General features: G+C 38.0%; 9 protein-coding genes across 9 annotated transcripts; 5 read left to right on the forward strand and 4 right to left on the reverse strand.

Moving 5' to 3' along the window:
• Positions 1–96: 96 nt before the first annotated feature.
• On the reverse strand, positions 97–4,915 carry BDF20DRAFT_915420 (P-loop containing nucleoside triphosphate hydrolase protein; the record flags this gene model as incomplete). Its single annotated transcript, XM_053084313.1, has 15 exons — positions 97–159; positions 249–670; positions 739–1,083; positions 1,151–1,526; positions 1,587–1,985; positions 2,046–2,225; positions 2,290–3,263; positions 3,335–3,470; positions 3,536–3,639; positions 3,702–3,786; positions 3,850–3,927; positions 3,998–4,261; positions 4,342–4,443; positions 4,503–4,694; positions 4,865–4,915. 15 exons carry the CDS (start codon positions 4,913–4,915, stop codon positions 97–99), a joined length of 3,771 nt encoding a protein of 1,256 aa, XP_052933406.1.
• A 303-nt stretch (positions 4,916–5,218) lies between these two features.
• Positions 5,219–7,995, forward strand: BDF20DRAFT_915421 (CAF1 family ribonuclease-domain-containing protein; the record flags this gene model as incomplete). Its single annotated transcript, XM_053084314.1, has 9 exons — positions 5,219–5,315; positions 5,402–5,773; positions 5,845–6,092; positions 6,175–6,390; positions 6,459–6,537; positions 6,600–6,719; positions 6,786–7,207; positions 7,278–7,794; positions 7,880–7,995. The coding sequence occupies 9 exons, from the start codon at positions 5,219–5,221 to the stop codon at positions 7,993–7,995; spliced, it is 2,187 nt and encodes a 728-aa protein (XP_052933407.1).
• A 997-nt stretch (positions 7,996–8,992) lies between these two features.
• On the forward strand, positions 8,993–9,860 carry BDF20DRAFT_825134 (cytidylate kinase; the record flags this gene model as incomplete). Its single annotated transcript, XM_053077950.1, has 4 exons — positions 8,993–9,044; positions 9,111–9,181; positions 9,249–9,492; positions 9,538–9,860. 4 exons carry the CDS (start codon positions 8,993–8,995, stop codon positions 9,858–9,860), a joined length of 690 nt encoding a protein of 229 aa, XP_052933408.1.
• On the reverse strand, positions 9,787–11,640 carry BDF20DRAFT_885557 (Dor1-like family-domain-containing protein). The gene is made up of 4 exons (XM_053081941.1): positions 10,182–11,640; positions 10,008–10,065; positions 9,862–9,922; positions 9,787–9,809 (listed from the first exon to the last, which is right to left on the reverse strand). Exons 1-2 carry the CDS (start codon positions 11,192–11,194, stop codon positions 10,056–10,058), a joined length of 1,023 nt encoding a protein of 340 aa, XP_052933409.1. The 5' UTR covers positions 11,195–11,640; the 3' UTR covers positions 9,787–9,809; positions 9,862–9,922; positions 10,008–10,055.
• A 210-nt stretch (positions 11,641–11,850) lies between these two features.
• Positions 11,851–12,831, reverse strand: BDF20DRAFT_915424 (2-dehydropantoate 2-reductase; the record flags this gene model as incomplete). Its single annotated transcript, XM_053084315.1, has 1 exon — positions 11,851–12,831. One exon carries the CDS (start codon positions 12,829–12,831, stop codon positions 11,851–11,853), a length of 981 nt encoding a protein of 326 aa, XP_052933410.1.
• Positions 12,832–13,238: 407 nt separating this feature from the next.
• Positions 13,239–14,999, forward strand: BDF20DRAFT_885558 (T-complex protein 1 theta subunit). Its single transcript, XM_053081942.1, has 2 exons — positions 13,239–13,610; positions 13,677–14,999. Exons 1-2 carry the CDS (start codon positions 13,340–13,342, stop codon positions 14,897–14,899), a joined length of 1,494 nt encoding a protein of 497 aa, XP_052933411.1. The 5' UTR covers positions 13,239–13,339; the 3' UTR covers positions 14,900–14,999.
• A 41-nt stretch (positions 15,000–15,040) lies between these two features.
• Positions 15,041–16,372, forward strand: BDF20DRAFT_690826 (transmembrane adaptor Erv26-domain-containing protein). The gene is made up of 5 exons (XM_053076043.1): positions 15,041–15,301; positions 15,367–15,417; positions 15,489–15,642; positions 15,705–15,866; positions 15,934–16,372. Exons 2-5 carry the CDS (start codon positions 15,409–15,411, stop codon positions 16,179–16,181), a joined length of 573 nt encoding a protein of 190 aa, XP_052933412.1. The 5' UTR covers positions 15,041–15,301; positions 15,367–15,408; the 3' UTR covers positions 16,182–16,372.
• A 32-nt stretch (positions 16,373–16,404) lies between these two features.
• BDF20DRAFT_907322 (ATP-binding domain-containing protein 4) lies at positions 16,405–17,590 on the reverse strand (the record flags this gene model as incomplete). The annotated part of the gene is made up of 7 exons (XM_053083367.1): positions 16,405–16,552; positions 16,620–16,711; positions 16,783–16,963; positions 17,027–17,103; positions 17,162–17,346; positions 17,404–17,504; positions 17,568–17,590. 7 exons carry the CDS (start codon positions 17,588–17,590, stop codon positions 16,405–16,407), a joined length of 807 nt encoding a protein of 268 aa, XP_052933413.1.
• A 1,279-nt stretch (positions 17,591–18,869) lies between these two features.
• On the forward strand, positions 18,870–19,798 carry BDF20DRAFT_907323 (guanine nucleotide exchange factor; the record flags this gene model as incomplete). The annotated part of the gene is made up of 2 exons (XM_053083368.1): positions 18,870–19,166; positions 19,229–19,798. 2 exons carry the CDS (start codon positions 18,870–18,872, stop codon positions 19,796–19,798), a joined length of 867 nt encoding a protein of 288 aa, XP_052933414.1.
• Between the last annotated feature and the right edge of the window lie 642 nt (positions 19,799–20,440).

The raw sequence follows: 20,440 nt of genomic DNA on the forward strand, positions 1-20,440 counted from the left end.
TACAGTAAGCGTAGATCTTATTACCAAAAAGAAAGACGAAAGGATATAGTATGTTGTATACAGTATTAATACTAGCTTGAAGAATCTATAAGCGAACTACCAATCATCATCTTCATTATCATGGTCTTGTGAATAAGCTTGCTGCCTTCTCGCTTTAAGCTATCATTTAAAAAAACATAGAGTTAGTGACGAGTGATTTTCTAAAAAATACAATAAATTGTCACTCTTTAAGAATCTTGCAAACTTACAGCATCTGCTAAAGATAAGGCAGGATTGTTATTTCTAGGAGGTGCATGTGGTGCTGTAACTACACGAGAAAAAGAGTTGTTGCTTCTCGTGGGAACGACTGGCTTCGTAGGAACAACTGGTTTAGCACCAGGAATAGGAGTTGTACGTCTTACAGTGGCTGTCGGTGTCGCCATTGTGTTGGTAATAGGTGCGCTTTCAAAACTATTACCGTCACGTTCTACCTTCCAATATGGGATGCCATTTGCTGCTTGTTGTGCTTGGCCATTCATTTGCTGTTGTTGTACGGGAGGAGGCGGTGGTGGTGCTCTTCTTCTAACTGGCGGTGCGGGCGGGGTTGCCGTGGGCTTAGGTGCTATGTATTCTTCAAGATAATTACTGGGAACCCAGCCTTCTTTACCATTTATACGTGCTAGCCACCAACCTATATAGTGTTAATTCGGTTAGTTATAGGTTACTGATTTTTTCTATGTTTTATAATGCATTGCTTACCATTTTCGTCCTTCTCAATAACTTCCATTATATCTCCCTTCTGGAACGATACTTCGCCTCCTTCCTGTGATTGGAAGGGATACATAGCTCTGTAGGTGGGGTTTGCCGGTTGTGAAGCAGCTGGGACAAGTGTAGGAGGGGTGTTGATAGATGGAGCAGAACCAGTTGTTGATGGCTGTTTGCTCAAAGTTGGTGGGAGAACGTTATTTACACTAACAGGCGCATTATTGTTAACCGAGAGGTTTTCTGTAACAAGTTTTCCTGAAACATTTTTGCGAACAGTCTGGCCAGTTCCTGCTGGCTTCATGCTCAACTTTGATTTCCTAGCTGCTGACGGACGAGATGCTAAAGGAAAAGTAGTATGAGAAAACAAGTTCTAATGCGACAAGCTTAGTATATTTTTATGAATTACTGCTTGAGGGGGGTTCACCGGACGGAACATTCACGACATGACTTTTATAGACATCGTCACGAGGAACCTTTTCATCCTTAATAAATTTCATTGTCACTGTTTTGCCACCTTTTTTTCTATACTGTATCTGAGGGCTGACATTGACAGCGATGCGTCCATTTGTAAGCTGAGACAATCGAGTAAGAAGTTCAGTTTTGAAGACGCATGATAAAACAAAATCTTCTGGCGAGGAATCGAGTTGGAGGACCATCCAATCATCACGTAAAGTAGAAACGTTAACACTTTTGATTACGTTTAGAGAAAGTACTCTTTCGTCCATCATTTGTAAGGTTTTTCCATTCTTTGTAGTGACGACAACGTGCAAATTTTGGTTCGTCTATATATAATAGTTAGTGCGTCAGCTATTAAATAAGCAAGAGCTCCCTTCCATAATTACCAGCACAAATGTTCTTGGACTTGGCACGCTTGAGCGCATTGGTCTTGGAACAAGTGTTTGACCTTTCATGCTGAATACAATCTCCTCTCCTGGTTTTAAATTAAAAGCATTGCGAATCATGGCTGCTAATCCTGACCCTTTCTGCACATCTAGATAATCTCCCAGAAATATACGCTGACTGATGAGTGAGAATCTACGACGCTCTTTTCTACCTCCAAGGAGCTGGTGACCCTGGTCTCTCAGCTGCAAATAACCAATATTATATTTGTTTTGTCTCCAAAATCGTTGGATCTTTCTGGCACATTCATTTTTATAGCGAACATGTGCTCGCCAAGCTCTCTGTATCCGAATGGCCATATTGTGCCAATATTTATCCCTTAGACTTTCAAGAGCAAAAATCTATCGATACAGAGATAAGTTAGTCGATGTTCTTAGTCAGTGGTTGTCTTCACTACATACAATCTCGGGATGTTTGATAAAAACTTTAGTTGTTCCCATCTGCCATTCCTCCTTTGCGATATTATTGTGTTTCAAAATTTCCATACAGCCACTGCGTGCATCTCCTTGCCATATATAATCACCAGCATAACCAGTTTTAGGACAAAGTAAATAGAATCTTTCAACAAACTTATCGAATCCCTAATATTAATCAATTTCAATTGAGTAAAACTGTAGGCCAATAAACAAAGCAACATATACTTACAGTTCTATAAGCAAAACCAGCTCTTCTAACTCGAATATTCTCACACAGCCCGAGATATTTGATCTGGTGAAGGACCCTTCCTTGGTCGTATTCAGTACAGCTTTTGTAGTCATTGGGCTTGATGGTTCGAATATAACTAGGGTGACACATCATTAACTTCTCAACTAGGGCGTTACAGGATAACTTGATTCTATCACTTGCAGTAGGTGGTCTCTTCTTGGAATTGGGATCAATACGTTCGGGGAACAAGGTGCTGGCAATAAATGGATCTTTAGAGCTGGCAGTTAAGTCTAAAAGATCCTTCAATAAGGCATCCTTATTCTTATCTGTTATGCCTGGAATAGTGTAATTCACATCTCCTGCGTAGTGACGGATCAAAAATTGAGAACCACGAGCTTCAAAATGTGGATTGGAGGATAGGAAGCCAAGTCTTTGAACGAAAGAATTGTCAGCAGCGCTAGGATCAGCATGAGCAGTAGCACATGCATCGTTAAGAGCGGCAAAAATACCCGGAGGACGCTTTGCTTCAATTAAATCGCATACAACTTTGTTATCGAAGAATTTGATAGGATTCCACTGAATCTGTTCACGAACATATTCTTCTTGCTCTGCCTTCAAGGTTAATTCGATGAAAATTTGTTGCAATTTTTCATTGACATAGTTGATACAGAGTTGTTCAAAGTGATTACTCTCAAAAATCTCAAAACCGTAAATGTCTAAAACGCCCATAGTATTTTGAACATTGGCTCGAGCCTGCAGTGATACGTTTATACGCGCCACAATCCATTCAAATAATCGCTCATAGATTGATTTCGCCAGCGCATCTCGTACTGAAGATGCTTGATTTATATTCAATGGGACTTCATAAACACTTCCTCTGCGATTGCCACGCTGAGTCTCCATGATACGGACAGTCAATGCCTTATTTAGTGCTTCATATTCCACTTGACAGAGATAGGCGATAAAGTTGATTACTAAGAACAAAAAAAAAAAAGGACGAAATGGTTTAATAGTTATTCTTAGTAGAACTCACTAATGTAATTACCATCAGGATCGGTTACTGCTGCATGTCCTTGATCATCTTCAGTAAAAACAACATTCCCCAACCAAAGAATCACTGAAAGCAGCTTGAAAATGGCATCCTGTTCAGATTTTTTCAGGCCAATTATTTCCATCGCTTTCTAAATACATTCACAGATAAATGAACCAGCCCTCTTGATAATACAAATATTGGACGTTGACTTACCAAAGTTTCCTGAAAATCTTTTGTATCGTCTATACCTTCAACGTCCAAGCAATTACTACGCATCGTATATAAAAAGCTCTCAGGTCCCTGCAAGCCAAATTGCTCTTCAATTCGAAAGCTTTAGTTGAACAGTATTTTTCCTGACTTGAACACTTTTTACAAATACCTTTATATTCAGCTGTTGCTGCCTTTGTCAATTGATAAAAAATGTGGAAGTTTCTCTCATTTTCAATTTGCCCAACAACGCGATTCTACAATTGAGTGAGTTAATTGTATGAGTCCTTTCTACAAACACCGTTAAAATATATAACTACCTTCTCCAATAAATAGTTCGTAATGATTGCACCAACAGGTTCACCTTGGGAGCTAAACTGAATTTCGAGATATTTACCCTAAATGAAAGTAGATGCAAGTCAATTTTTTCTTTCGTACATGCATCAAATAATTGTCTCAATCAATTACATGTCTACTAGAATTATTGTTTCTAAGTGTTTTAGCGCAACCAAAACTTTCCAATAAGGGGTTTGTCGCCAGAACCATCTCTTTGATCTCTTGAATAGCGGCACTTCTTTCTTCAGAAACTGCTGCAATGTATTGCATAATTCTCTTTGCTGCTTCAGTTTTACCAGCACCAGACTCACCACTAATGATAATGCATTGGTTTTCTTTATAGCTCGTCATATGGTGGAATGCGGATTCAGCAATGGCAAAGACATGTGGTGTAACCTATGGTTTGCGTCAAGTTATTCGTTGATAAGTACAGGAAATTTGTGCTACCATCATCATGCTTTTATTCAATTCCTTACTTCTAGTAGATTTTTGCCTTTATAACTGTTCAGAACAGTGTCAGTGTAAATTCCCAAATCTTTGAACGGATTGACACTGATCAGTACGTGGCTGATATACGTCTAATTAAAGGCTGTTAATATTTGTACAAGTGACAACTGATCCTTCACAAGACTCTCACATATATTTCGCCATTCTTCCATCGTAATTGTAAATTGTCATTGATGGCTTCATCAGTGATTTTTGTTAGCAAAGTCATATCAGAAACACCAACTTGTTTCTTCTTCATGCCATCTTTCCAGTCTGCTCTTGCAGGTCTCTTGGCCTTAATGACCTTCTTTTCTCCTCCACCTTTTTTCTGGTTACCAAAACGCTACACGAAAATATGAGACGTCAGCTATATAATGGTGACAATAAGTTGAAAGATGGCTGGACTTGCCTTCATGGTACTTCTTCCGTAGTTGAAGAAAATTATAAGAGAAAAAGTATGAACGATAGGGCTCTTATTTAAAATCGCTTTCTTCGTCCAATAGCTGGATTAACGATATGTTTCAGTTCCGTGATTATTTTGGTACCCCAAAATACATAAACCATGAGTTACATTGATCCATGTGCAATAAGAAGTAATGTAGCATGCAAGGAAACTAACTCATAATGATAAATTTTATCTTTGGGGACCAATGCTTTAGCTATATTCTTATTGCCTCTATTTTACTCCTGTTGACAGCTATAAAAAATGAATGCTAAAGATTATCAGTAAACTTGTCACAAAGTACGACAGCAGTAGGCTTTTAATTTTTATGGCCTGAGAGGATCAAAATGCCTCTGTCGTTAAACCTCTTTGACCTTTTTTGTTCTTCAAACAAAAAAAAAAAAAAGAAAAACCAGAAGGCAATCATGGAAGTGCTCAAATCTAACTTCGAATCAAAGCTTCCTCTCATAGAAAAAGCTTTATTAGAAGCTGATTTTATCGCCATTGATGCTGAATTTACAGGTACAGAGCCGTAAGCAACAACGATCTAAGTTGATCCAACTTTCCCAGATCTGCATCTTTCTATAACTCACTTATTGTGTTTCTAGGTCTTCAAACGCCAGATATCCAATTTCAACAGATTGACGATTTAGCAGTTCGCTACTCTAAAATGAAAAGTTGCGTCCAAGAGTTTACTATCATTCAGTATGGCGTATGTGCCTTCAAAAAGGATGAGCAAACCGAAGCTTATCATGCCAAACCGTTCAACTTTTATATATTTGGTGCTGATACAAATGAAGTTCAAAGCCGAAGAATTTTTTCTGCTACACCAAGTAGTTTATCCTTTCTAAGGTCCAATAAGTTTGATTTCAACAGATTAATTGAAGAAGGTATCCCCTTCTACAACTTCAATGAAGAAAATTCAATGTTCCAGTCAGTTCAAGGCACCAGTGTCCTTAATCGCCGAACGATGATCAAAGGTATACTGATAAGATATGAGACTTTGATCCATTAATATACTCATACCTAAAAATATTTCTTTTCATTTCAGAATCTACACTCAATAAATCGGGCAAAAGCTTCCTTGACTATAACCGCAACACCATCAAGAGATGGTTACAGGGAAATACAGAGAAACCACTTATAGTACAAGTGAATAGCAATTTTTACAGGAAATTGATCTATCAAGAAATTCAGGACAGCAAGTATAATGGGTTTTTGCAAGCGTCACAGAGAGATAGTAGACATCTGGAAATTACAAGGGTTAAAGAAGAAGAAAAACGCAAAAAGTCTGCAAATGTAATTCTCAATGAATGAATAGTAGGACTTCTTATTAAGCAAGTTCTAACAGTTTACCTGTTATTCTGACCTCTATTTTTAGTCTCCAAAATTAAATTTTCGCACCATAATCGATATGATAAGACGTGCAAAATGCCCAGTAGTAGCTCATAATGCAGCATTCGATATTTTTCATACTGTTGATCAGTTTTGGCAATATTTACCAGAAAATATTGAAGACTTCAAAACGATCTGTAACAGCATGTGGCCAACGATTGTTGATACCAAGTATTTGGCTGAATACCACCCTATTCTGAAGGTAATCGCGGATGCACTAAATTTACTGAAGCTGCACAACCTGTGATGCTAATGTTGATATAAATTTAGACCTGTTTTGATACTACTGTTTTGGGTTCCTTGTTCAATTCTATCGAAGCAGAGTTGAAGGAAGCTGGAGAAGAGATTGGTTAGTTTAATTAGGTCTCCATTCTTTCTCGATATATACTAACGTAAGTTATGTTTCTTTAGTTATGGCTGAAGGTTTTGATAGGTATAAAAATACTGAAAATGAGCACGAGGCTGGCTACGATGCTTATATGACAGGAACAATTTACCTCGCATTCATAAAATTCATTCACGAAAAACAAGGTAAGCATGCCCTTAAGAGTTAGGATGGATGTCATAAGTTTATTAAATCAAATATAACTTTAAAAGAGGAACAAAAGCGGAAAGCAGAACAAAAGGAGTCTCTGAAAAGAAAGAGATCATCGTTGGAAGACAATTCAGAAAGCAGCTCTCCCTCTACCGCTTCAACTCAAGTCAACCGAAAAACAATTTTCAAGGATGAGGATAATGGAGTCGAGATGGATACAGAAGTTGCGAAAGAGGCGTTAGACGATCGAAGGAGTGAGAAAGAAGAAGGAGAAGCAGAAACATCAAGTGAGTCTGACTCAGAGTCTGGTTCTGACTCTGACTCGGGCTCTGATTCTGACTCGGGCTCTGACTCTGATGACTCTAATAATGAAGGAATAAAGTCTAGAAATATTTTCATGGACAAGTCGATTAGGCCTTATTATGGTCGCATATTTTTAATGCGCAGTGATACACCTTACATCAACTTGAAGGGACAAGAAACGGTTAGTTATTTTTGTAAATCAGTTACCTTTATTGCAAAATTAATATTTTCTTTTGTTTTTTCATGGTTAGATTGAAATCGTGACGTACCCTAATAAATTCTTCCTTCATAATATTCCTCCTGGATTGACAAACACAGCACTTGAGAAGCTGTATGAAACAATTCAACCATTTGCCGTTTCCTGGATTAATGATCACAGTGCTTGGATCATTTTGAAAGATGAAACGAAAATACCGTTCGTCAAGCTAGGTTTGTTGGGTTTGTCTCTAGTGCAAAGCTTTCTACCAGGCTGTTCCCGCCAAGCTGAAGGACAAGCCTATGGAATTACAAAAGAAGCAGGAAAAATGGAGCTTTTATCTCATCAGCAATGGCAAGAAATATACGGTCCCAAAAGAACTGTGAATTACAATAATACAGCATCTATTATGAGACTTAATAATTTTAACACAGTCCACCCAGTTGTTTCCGGTACCACTGTCACTGCTACAGCTGCTTCTGCCGTTAGCGCAGATATTGTTACTAATGCAGAAAACGTTGAAATAGCGAACGACTTGGAACGCGTGCCAGAAGGCGGAGCGGGCTATGATGGTAATGTGAAAGGAAGAAACAAGCAAAGAAATAGAGTCCCATGTATGATTCTAATCTGTTCTATTCTTCTTCTTGGCCATATTAGACCTAGATATACCAATTCCACCATCATTTGCAGTTTCAATGAAGAGAAAGAGGAAGGAGGATGACGACATAGACCTTGATGAGTCAGTAAACAAGCAACAGAGGACATCTTTCTAGCTTATTAGGTTGCCTGAGCAATTTTGCTAAATAATTTTGTACATAGTTTTTTATTTTGAGATATTGAAACTCCACTTTTAAATTGTTAGATACCAGTTTTTCTCAGAGCTTATTTGTCCACTCAATTATGTAACAAATCCCCAGTACTCGGTTATAAATTCATTACCGTCAGGAACTTATCGCGCTATAGTTTGAAGTTTGTTGACAATTCTTTTTACATTTGAATAGTTCACCACGATTAGTAGCGGTTTATTGTTGCGTCTGTAATTCGAGGTGCTTTTTTTTTTTTTTTTTTTTTTTAAAGTTTGCATCGTTTATGCAAGCATTATTTCGTCTTTGTCTACACTGTAACTTCCTGAAAAAGGAAAGACTTCCATTTTATGCAAAAATAACGTCATTCAATTGACATTTATGTCAGTAGTGCTTTCGCAAAACTATATAAGCGTTAAAAGAATCTTTTACAATGAACATTAATAATTTCTCATTTAATCGAATATAATACAATATAAAAATGTCTGATCTTCACGTTTCCAAAGACGCTGCTGCTAAGCTTCAATCCCAAGCCGATAAATCTGGTGAAAACACTGGTAAGAACTCCACTCCCGCTGTCGCTCAAGGTCTCGTCGACAAGGCTGAGCAGGTTTCCAAGGAAGCCACTGCCAAGGGTTTTAGCACCAACTCCAATTATGATGAGCCCAGTACCAAGCCTGATACAGATACTTTCAAGCCTGATCCCGTTATGCATTAGAAATGCCCAGTTTGCCTATTAAAATGCTCTCCAGCCAATAATACATATAGCGGCCCCCTTTGTATTATAATGTAAATATGTTACATATCTCTCTTACTGTACTTAGAAACTTACGTTCAATAAATGCACTTTTTAAAGCCAACCATTACTGATAAATGCTTTCATTTTTAATTTGCCTTTAACGATCTTAAACAAGCACTCCATGCTGTCATTCGTGAAATATTTTCTTATTGCTCACTTTTAGCCATAATGTCTCGTTTGTTCAGAATTGCAATTGATGGTCCCGGTGCATCAGGCAAAAGTAAGCGACATCAAAAAATCAGTTCGATCGCATACTATTATATTCATAACTTCTCATTACATATAGGCACTACAGCTAAACTTTTAGCTAATAAACTGGGCTTTGGTTACATTGATTCTGGAGCTATGTTTCGAGCAGTAAGTGAACTATGGTAAGACAAGTATTTATGAACTCTTTATGAATAAAATATGTTGTATTTGCTAGATCACGTTGAAATGTTTAGAGCGAAGTGTTAATCTTCAGAACGAGAAAGAAGTAGCCCAATTAACAGAAAATGCCTCCATAACATTTCCTCAACAAGGTCAAGTCGAACTAGATGGTCACGACGTTAGCGAATCCATCCGTACTTCAGAAGTAACAAGAAATACAAAATTCGTTGCATCAAACCCTATGGTACGTGAAATATTGGCACAACAGCAGCGCGCAATGGCTAAAGGTGACATTCCAGGTGCTTTCTCGTCTGGTTTTGAGAGAAATGGCAAGTTGATAAAAGGTGTTGTCATGGATGGTCGTGATATTGGAACAGTTATCTTGCCTGATGCTGAATTAAAAGTCTTCATCGTTGCAGACGTAAAAATACGAGCTCAACGTCGTTTTGATGAATTGAAAAAGAAACAAGGACCTTCTTTTAAGGAGACGCTCCAAGGTATTCAAGAAGACCTTGAAATTCGAGATTTGAGTGATCGCACACGGAAGGTGGCGCCTTTGCTACAAGCAGATGATGCTGTCCTTCTGGATACAAGTCTTCTAACAATTGAAGAGCAAGTAGGAGTAATTGAAAAGATGGTATATGAACGTCTTAGTAACTTCTTATAAGTAATAAAAATGGCGCAGAATCTTTCCAAGAGAAATTACATCACACGCCTCTAATAATATTGGTAAATTTTGATAAATTTTTTACGTTATCATAAATTCTGTGAATTTAGAAGAGGTGTATAATGGTATGCTGTACAATATTATTAGTCTGATGTAGAAGTATATTCTTTATAAATGCCATCAGTCAAACATGATCTAAGATAAGGTAAGCAGCAGTTATTATAAGCATCTACAAAAGATTCAAGGATGGGATTACCATCGGGTATCCGTGAGTCGAACTGTTCACAATATCGCTTTAAACCAACGTCAAGTTTCTTAAAGCATTCTTCCAAATGACATTGTATTGGCTCGTATAAACTGATAGCTGGTAAAAGCCGCAATGCATTGAAAGCTGATAAAATATTGTTCGTAAAGATGGCCAATGGCGGATAGTTGACAAGAAGCATGGGCGGCTGGAAAGTCTGTTTCTTCATGGTTGATGCCTCTGCACCTCCCTCTCCTTGGCCTTCTTCGTTGACCTCCTCTTCATCCTGGGTTTTTTCATTCGAGGGTTGTACCTGTTCTTGTACTGAACCCGCTGATGCTGTAATCGTTCTGGAACACATCCAAGAGTTTGGAACGGATAATTCCTCTGTTGCTTTTGTGATTTTGGAAATAAATTCATCGGTGGATGCATTGATGAAGTTTATAATTATTGGCTGAATAACCTCCTCAAAAGAATCTACGAATATATGTCGGAAATCCAAGCCAATACGACCAAGAGACATGCCACAATACTGAAGTTGTGTCAAAAGAGAATTTAAAGCAGATGTATCCTCAATCATATGTAAATGCGTTTTAAGGATGTGTTTGATATGCTCCACTATGTGTATCATGTAATCCGATAGTAACGTTCCTTGTTCGTTCGGAAAAATAGAGACATACTGCGTTCCTATCTCAAACATCTGTTCTCTCATTACATCTATGAATCTTTTGAGGTATTCAAATGTTTCTGTGCTTCTTTGACGTGGATCATCTGAAATATCTCTTCTTATTCTTGCTAACTTCTGTAGCAGATAGTCATCTCGACACCTTAAAAAAATCATTCGGATTTCATTTTCGGATTTGAAAATATCCATACGACGTAGGAACCCAATGACATTCATAGCAGCTGCCAAACGAATCGGTTTCCGTAGGTGTGAGATAAGCTGTATCAGCATAAGGTCACTGGATGTCTGTACTTGATCTTGAATGCTCTTAATGATTGGCAAGGGATAGCGTACGTATAACAATCGCATTTGTGACGCTAAATCCATGGCTTCCGAATAGTAGCCATTCCAAACACAAGTATCCATCAGTTGAGGAATTTCGAACAAATCTGTCAACACGTTATGGTCTTCCAAAACTCTAGATATTTTCTCACGTTCATCTTTAATTTGCTGTGCATCATCAGTAAACACTTTACATGCTTCCTGCAGTTGATTTGCCGTAGATAGAAAGTCGTTCAAATGATCATCTAAACCACTAAGGGTTTCTTTCAGCTGATGACGACAAGTGTGAGCGTGGAGAAAAGCAGGGTATTCTTTGTAGGCAAGTTGTTGTCCTTCACGTTTCACTTTAGCTTGTTCTTCTCGCAGTCTTGTTGGCTCTCGAAGCAATTCGGACAGTGACTTTGATGTGAGGTTTGCTAGATATTCTCGTGTTGCTTTGGGATCCGTTAAATTAACGTTTTCAGAATCCTCATTCCATTTTTCAGCTAATAGCCGGTACAATTCTTCTTGGTTATTATGTTCAAAAAAAAGTTCTTTATCATGCGGAGAAGGCATATACATTGGACGCTTTTCTTGCAGAAGAATATACGTTGCTGAGCAAAGCAAGAAGTACAGTGTAAACCTATTATGGCGACGCTAACGGATAACAACCGATCAAATTGAAGATCCGATTTGAAGACGTTTTTTTATTTGCATAAGGTCGTTTCAATCAAAGAATATCACATATAATGCAGGTTCATTCACAAGGCCTCTTTGGCATGTATGAGATCGGTGATCAAGGCATTTGTCCTTGTATCTATACCTCTCTGAGATCCCAATCGGCATAGGTAACCATTGATGTAATCTACCTCTGTAAAGCGGTGAGCCTTAATATCTTGCAACATCGAGCAGGAATTATTACCTGCTAACGTAAACATATCAATAACATTTTTCAACAGAGATTCATAAGTTTCATCCGGCAAATCATCTTTCAAAACTTCGTATGCTTCCTTGCATAATGATTTAACTATTTTCAAACTGGCAGGCTGAACAATATATTTATTTTGACATCCTAGGATAGCCGCGAGACCATTTCCTGAAGCATTCACAACGAGTTTTTTCAAAATTTCATGATAAACAACTTGCCAAGGTAAGTAAGAAGCCTGTAACTCAGGTATACTTGTTAGACTCTGCATCAAAAAAGAGTTCTTTGACACTTGCTGCTCCTTTCTATAACTATTGCTGGGAAAGTGACCAATACATAGGCTTTTAGGGATATTAAATCCTGAATGATGCTGAATTTCGAACGGTGCAATACGCTCTACAGCATGTCGGTTCACTCCTACAAATATTTTTGGAGGGGTTGTATTCGACCAGAACTTTTCAGTCAGCTCTTCAGCTACACCCGCCCCGTTCTGTAATAATAAAATAGAGCTATCAGGTTGCAGTTGTTTCACTAGTGGTTCTATTGCTCTAGCTGTATGCTGCGCTTTGGTTGCTACAATCAACGAATGTATTGGCAGCGCTGTATTTTCAAATCTATCATCAACAACCTTTGCGCTAAAGCCACCAACTTGGTCGACCTTATCGAAGTGACGGTAGCTGATCGTGTTCTGCCGTGCTTCAAAGAGATTTAGATGAGCTTGTGAACGAAGTAAAAGAGTAACGTTATGCTTATGAAGTTTCAAAATAGAAGCAATATGACAACCAATAGCTCCTGTTCCAACCAAATAAATAGTCATGATCAAACGTTGTTGATAAGGGAAAAAACTGAAGAGAGTTCAATCTCTCTTCAATGACGTGAACTGCTTCTCTCTTGTTTTCCTCGGAGTTGAACTTTGACAGGAGAACTTTAGAAATTGAAAAAGAAGGTGTAAGAAAAATAATTTTTCTCCTTTTTTCTTGTAACTCACAGCAATATACGCGTAAATTAGATCATAATGGCATTGCGTGTACCCAAAGGAACCCTTCCACAACTGTTCAAAGACGGCTATAAAGTAATAATAATACGATTCTGACAGTTTAGATTTTCGGCTCAAACGACTGATCCATGAACAATCTTCACCCTTTATTGTATTAGTTCCAACAAGGTGTTGAAGAAGCAGTTCTTCGCAACATTGACGCTACACATGAGCTCTCTGAGGTCGTCAGAACATCTATGGGCCCCAATGGTAATATTTGACTCAAGTAGCCATTGTAATATAAGTAAACTCTTACAAATTGATTTGATCCTCAATAGGCCGGAATAAAATGATCATCAATCATCTCGAAAAGCTCTTTGTTACCAATGACGCAGCCACCATCATTCGTGAACTCGATGTTATTCATCCTGCTGCTAAGCTAATGGTAATGGCCTCTCAACAACAAGAAAATGAATTGGGTGATAATACCAATTTAGTTATTGTTTTTGCTGGTGAGCTTCTGCAAAAGGCAGCTGATCTTTTAAAACTTGGACTTCACCCTTCTGAAGTTGTTCAGGGATATGAATTAGCTAGAGATCGTGCCTTAAGTATTCTTGAAGGTATACAACTTATGAAACTTGAAACAAAGCTGTTACAGCCTTATTAACCCTTTTCCTCTTTTAAAGAATTATCTGTTGCCAAGGTAGAATCATTGTCAGACCGCAGTGAGCTCATGAAATTAGTGAAGGCCACCATCTCTTCAAAGCAGTACGGCTATGAGGAGTTTTTGGGAGATTTAGTAGTTGAAGCAGCATTAAACATCATGCCACAAAATGTCAAAGATTTCAACGTTGATAATGTTCGTGTAGTGAAGGTGATGGGTTCTAGCCTACATGAATCTCGTGTTGTACGCGGCATGGTCTTCGGTCGTGAACCCGAAGGAATTGTTCAAAATGTGAACAATGCCAAAGTTGCCGTTTTCACTTGTCCTTTGGACATTTCACAAACAGAGACAAAGGGTACCGTTTTGATTCACAATGCACAAGAAATGTTGAATTTCAGTAAGGATGAAGAAAAACAAGTAGAAAAAATCTTCCAGGAATTAGCAGAGGCAGGTGTCAAGGTTGTTGTTACCGGTAGTGGTATCGGTGAACTTGCTCTTCATTATCTGAACAGATACAATATCATGGCTGTCAAGGTCCTCTCAAAGTTCGATTTGCGTCGTCTTTGCCGAGTCATTGGCGCTACTGCCCTTGCTCGTTTGGGTACGCCCATGGCCGAAGAAATGGGTCAATGTGATATTGTTGAAACTGTTGAAATTGGATCTGACAGAGTCACTGTTTTCCGTCAAGAAGAATCATCTAAATCCCGCACAACCACAATTGTCATTCGCGGCGCTACACAAAATCATATGGATGATGTTGAACGTGCTGTCGACGACGCTGTTAATACTATCAAGGCCGCCACTCGTAATCCTCAACTGTTAGCAGGTGCAGGTGCAGTTGAAATGGAATTGAATAAGCGACTTCAACAAGTAGCTGCTAAAACACCCGGCTTAAATCAACATGCCATCAAAAAATTTGCTGAGGCTTTGGAAGTGGTTCCCAGAACCCTTTGTGAGAATGCCGGTATGGATGCCACAGCTATTTTATCACGTTTATATGCTGCTCATTATCAAGAAGGTGATACTGGTATGAGCGTTGGTATTGACGTAGAAAACCAAAATGATGGTACTTTAGATGCTTCTAAGGAAAATATCTACGATTCTCTCGTTTCCAAGTATAGTGCATACAAGTTGGCTGCTGATGCAGCGTTAACTGTACTCAGAGTTGATCAAATCATCATGTCAAAACCTGCAGGTGGTCCCAAACCTCCAAAGAAGAGCGGCCATTGGGATGAAGATGATTAAAAAAAGAACATAACTTATTCTAGCGACTGAACTGCTACTCCTATATTTGTCCATATATCACTAGTGTACACATTAAATGCTTAAATTTGCATCCGTCTTATTTTGAATTATTTTTGTTTTTGAATTTTGAATTTTGACGTGACGAAAATCCGCAACTTTTGTTGAAATGCTAGGTCCTCTTTTAATATCTCTCTTTAGATCTTAGAGAAAGCAAAGAGTAGATGATCAGCATTCTACACTTTGTAGCATATTTTGCTGCTTTACTTGCATTCATATTTGTGATATTCAGTTTAGGTATACTACTTTTATATTCCGTCGAATAGCCATTTCCATTTTGACATTTCGATAACGTACGTTTTACCGTGCCATGTAGCATGCGGTCTATATTACCTAGCTGAACTGGTAATGTCGAAAATAAAAATTCTACAAAAGTAAGATTGATCAACTTATGCTCTCTTTTGATGTAGGTGGAAGAATACTCAGTTTATACCAAAAAGGTCATCAAGACGATGACATTTGTATGTTTTCAATAGTACAAATATGCATAACAAACTGATACAGCACCATAACTAATAATGTCAAATGATAGGCTGTCATCGCTCTACATGTTCTCCTATGGGTAGTTGACCGTCTACCGTTCTTATATCTGACATTTTCAATATTCTGCCACCTTATCTACAGCTTGAATTTGAAGACATTTCCCTTTATAAGGCTGACTAGCATTCCGTTTATAAGTGGATGTAGTAAGTTACTCTGCATGTACCCTATGGACTCCAACAAAAATAGCTGATCTCCATATCTATAGTACTCGTTTTCGTTGATCACTTTTTGTGGTTTAACTATTTCACCACGCATTATAGACCCTTTATGGATATAGCAGCATTTTTCGGTTTATGCGTATGGTTGGTACCGTTCGCTTATTTCATCAGCTTGAGTGCAAATGATAATGCTTTACCAACTAGTACAGGTAAAGTGCAATAGACCTTTTGTTGAAATGAAAATATGGACAATGTATTTAATTATATATCCCTCAGATTCAGCTTTTGTCAACAACTCGAATACTAAACAAAAGCACGGTTTAATGAAGAGCTTGCTCAATATTGCCGGCTTCAAGTTGAATGATTCAGCTTCTTCGACAACCTCAACGGATTACACCAGTCAAGTATATAATAATACATCCCCGACATCATTTAGTCAGCCACCCAGTAATATGGGTTTAGCATCTGGTGTCCATTATGCAACAACTGCTGATAGAGATATACAAAGCAGGAAGGCATTGTGAATTGTATAGGATATATAAATTCTATTTTTTTTAATTTTCAAACATGAATTTTAATCCATGTCATGTGATGATGCATGTGCGATGAAAAATCCTCCAAGTAATGCTATCATGGAAACAATGCGTTGCACCTATCAATATACTGAAGTGCTTTGAAACCGTAAATCAACGACCGCTTTCAATCAAGGTCTCTAAAAAGTTCAGTAAGGTTGTACTTCAAGGGATATCACTCTGCCTTGGCAATGGTTTGAAGAATTTTGCTATCTCTTTCCAGTTCTTCCTGTGTTTTTGCTTGCAAAGTACACTTTTTGAATTTTAAATAAGCAACTTGTGCGAAGGCATCATCTGAATGAATTACTGTTTCTGTTTCCTCTCTAGACAGAGTTTAACCATGAGCGTAAGCTTTAGCCTTTTTTTTTTTATTTTCATTCTAATACTTACACAACAATTCTTCGTTTGAAAAGTGGACAATCAAGTGTAAAAGTTTCATACTCACCGCCTTCACCACAAATATGTAAATCGTACATTTCGTTCTATAATCAGTGCGATTAGTATGTGTCGAAAATAACGCATAGAAGTCGAAAGACACAATACCCATACATACCATCTTACATAGGATTGGATACATCTCAGCAATTGATTTACCAAGATGTGTGGGCTTTAATCCAATAGCTGCTATTTTGATCAAAACAGCGTTGACTTCGGCATTGGCCATCTCGAATAGTAACTCTTTTTGATCTCTTTCCCATAAGTAAGCGAGTGAGGTCAATCCAAGCCGGTTACAACTGTGGATAGTTTAGTATAATGATGATGTGTTTTTAAATAATTATCAACTACAAATGACATACACATGCTCAACTCGGATCCTTTGATAATTTGATAGAATAGCACCAACTGAGACACCTTTCACATCAGGGTGTTTTTTCTAAGTTACTTGAAGTTAGTGAATAATGTGCGCATATAATTGAGCAAATTGAACATACTAAAACTTCTATTAATAGCCTATAGAGATCTTCCGTTTCATCGTCATCTGTTGCTTCATAATTCATATCTTGATTCAAAGGTTTACCAGAGATCTCTTGTCTGTACAACGGCAAATCCATACATTGCGAATATAAGTGAATGACATCATGTCCAACAGTTTGGTACATAAAACTATCAAGTTCGTCTGAAGTATATTGTTATTATACAAGACACAAAATACTAACAGGTGCTGAAAGCCTACCTTTTCCACAGTCGCTGAGAGGTTTTAAATTGGCAAGCGCTACTATCTCATGACCATGTGCAACACACTGCATCATATTGTAGCAGCTATCTTTACCTCCACTAAAGAATATGTGAATTCTTTAGCCTGTTTTTCTTATACGTAAGCATGCTACAATTGAGTACCTTACGAGCCCGACGACCTTCATTAATTGCACGTATGGATGTTGATCTGATTGAAATGATTTAGGTTTGCTCAATTTTGACACCTACTGTCCATCTTACAACCAATTTTGATTTTATTGGCCGACAGGTTTTTTTTTATAATCTTAAAAGGTATGTTCGTCAAAATAGGTTAGTCTCTACTATATGTACCAAATATATTTTACTCCCAATGGACAGCTCATCTTAATCTTTTGTAAAAGTGATGCTCCAAAATAATGAACTACCAACATGACCAAAAAAATGCCATACAGTATTCGATAGACGCATCATCGCCTCGTAAGGCCAATAGCGATTTCGGCCCCATTGTCGTATCTTAGTTGCCCGCTACCCTCCTCGTTCGTCTACCACTTTGCAATCGTGGAAAGCCCGTTAAACGACAATTTATTACATTTCAAAATCAGATCGTTTGTTTCAAGGCGTTGATCTCCCCTAACCAAACCCGCTTCAAGGTTCCGCCCTGCTACAATGTTTGATTCCCTATATTATACAAACTACCACTGTTTAAACTTTTTTTTCCCCTTGATACCCAAGGGTTTTTTGTCACTATAATGTATAATCATCAGGATCTGCCCGGGTGATTTTTGCCCACTGGGTTTTGAAATTGTAATAAAATGAAACGTAGAAAGCATGCATCTTTTGGATGTACATATTTAATTTTACTGAAGCTTCTGCAGTCGTATTGTTCGTTTCACGGCGGTAGTCATTATCCTCTTGCTGATCTAGAGTACAGACTGCATCCCATTTGCCTTATTTTCTCCGCTGGTTTTTTTATCCTTACGACTTATGCTCTTAGCCAACTACAAGGAATTAGCTGAAGCTGATCAGAGTTCCCTCTCAAAGTTTTTCTTAAGCGTTGAGAAAAACCCTTTACGTGCGTAGACTAACTATTTCTGGTCTCGTATTAATTTGAATTATTCTGTTAACACTTCTTGCGCTTGTTTAGTCTTTGATGCGAATGAGAAGGACTCATTTTTAAAATTACTTCTGAACGATTTAAAGAATAAGCAGTGGACAGAAGACAGTAAGTGATATATTTGATGCATATCGTTGCTATGGTTGCAGTTTGATTGAAATGATTTCTGCCTGAATACTTATAGCCAAAACCCAAGCGTTGTCAGTTATTCGAACACTTGGTAGAGATCCGACTGGATCAGACGCGATCTTCAGTGAAGAGGTTAGCCAGGATTAAGCTCACTTTATCACTTTGCTGTGGATTGTTAATTGAATTTTTATTTTTTTTTTAACTATAATAATACGAAGGGTATGTCAACATTGCTAAGGATTGCAGGTTTACATAAAGATGTGGAAAGTAAAGATACTGTGACTACACGTGAAGCATTGAAATGTATCGCAAACAGTATTTACCTCAAAGCGGACATCAAGATATTTCTTGAACGAGAACAAGTACATTCAATATGCCGATCGATCTTACAAACGAGAGAACATCTCAGTCAAGAAGCCCAATTCTTGCTATGCCGTATTCTTTTCTTCTTAACTATAGATAGAGCGGATCTTGTTCGAGACTTGGTCCAATCTGATATTGCAATTTCGTTAGAAAAGGTATTATGGCAACATACAAGCTACCTCATCTTTATTATTGTTCTCATTCATCCTTGTTTTAGGTATTGACCCAAAATGTTGCTCAAATAGCAAATGAAATTTCAAGAAAACAGATCAACAGAAACACTCCTATCAACGCCTACACTGTAACTAGTGAAGCTTTGAAGTTACTCTTCAACATACTCTTGACAGGAGCAAAAGCAGAAGAATGCAATGAAGACTATGCAAAAATCTTCAAAGGCAGTTTGGGATCAATTTTTAGGCTATTGACACAAGTACCTTTTCCAGAGCCACAGCCATTAATACCGCCTCATTCGCAGGCGATTCACTCCCTTATGCAATTTCCTTATAACATTGTGGCTGAGAAATGGTCGGCACAAAATGAGTGGGCTGCGGGATGCTATGATATGAAAGAAGACAAAAAAGATCTATCGTATCTAACTGAGAAACTTGCAGGTGCTTTCAATTGTTCAATTCGATCATTGATACCTAGTGGGCTTCCGGATGAAGACGGTAATAAGCAGGTGGATGCTACCTTGGCTCCATTGATATTAGTGTTCGTATCATTTGCGGACAATAATAATAAGCTGAAAGCTGGACTGTCAAAGCATTTATTACCATCTGACAAGTGAGTCCGAGTTACGAGGAACTTTTATCCTTTAAGATAATGTTTTCTCATATGTGCTGGGCATTACTTAGTGACCGTTTAAAACCTGTACATGAAGGTAATGCCTTGTCAGCATATTTGATAAGGTTGATGACATCTACAATGCTACCACAAAGTCGAGATGCAACTAGTGAACTCTTATTTACATTATGTGATAAAGATCGTAAGTGCTGCTTTTTCTAAGTTTAAACGCGCTTCCCTTTTTGCCGTTTGATGAGGCGCAGCTTTATGAATATGTAATTGTTAGATAGCTAACTTTTACCTTTTTTCTTTTTATATTACTACTTAAAAGCTAACAAACTTACAGAGCAAATTGGTTATGGTAATGCAGTAGGTTTCTTGGTCAACAAAGGCATCGCAGTGAAACCGCCAGCAAGTGGTCAAGAGGCAGCAGAAGATATCAACCCAATAACAGGCCAATTTGTATCATCTGAGCCGGAACTAGAATTAAAGGACATGACAGATGAGGAAAAGGAGCGGGAAGCTGAGAGACTCTTTGTTTTATTTGAGCGATTGAAGAAAACAGGAATCGTTGACGTTGAGAATCCCGTTGCCAAGGCTATGCGGGAGAGCCAAGGAAGATTCGAGGAAATTGAGGATAACGATT

The sequence above is a fragment of the Mycotypha africana genome, assembly GCF_025528875.1.
Source record: "Mycotypha africana strain NRRL 2978 chromosome Unknown BDF20scaffold_9, whole genome shotgun sequence".
Taxonomy (NCBI): Eukaryota; Fungi; Mucoromycota; class Mucoromycetes; order Mucorales; family Mycotyphaceae; genus Mycotypha; species Mycotypha africana.

Bases quoted from the DNA above. Each gene is read 5' to 3' on its own strand.
- BDF20DRAFT_885557 (XM_053081941.1), bottom strand. From the start codon at position 11,194: ATGGATACTTGTGTTTGGAATGGCTACTATTCGGAAGCCATGGATTTA.
- BDF20DRAFT_885558 (XM_053081942.1), top strand. From the start codon at position 13,340: ATGATCATCAATCATCTCGAAAAGCTCTTTGTTACCAATGACGCAGCC. The intron at 13,611-13,676 runs GTATACAACTTA...CCTCTTTTAAAG, and splicing joins TGCCTTAAGTATTCTTGAAG to AATTATCTGTTGCCAAGGTA.
- BDF20DRAFT_690826 (XM_053076043.1), top strand. The intron at 15,643-15,704 runs GTAAGTTACTCT...CCATATCTATAG, and splicing joins TCCGTTTATAAGTGGATGTA to TACTCGTTTTCGTTGATCAC. The intron at 15,867-15,933 runs GTAAAGTGCAAT...TATATCCCTCAG, and splicing joins TGCTTTACCAACTAGTACAG to ATTCAGCTTTTGTCAACAAC.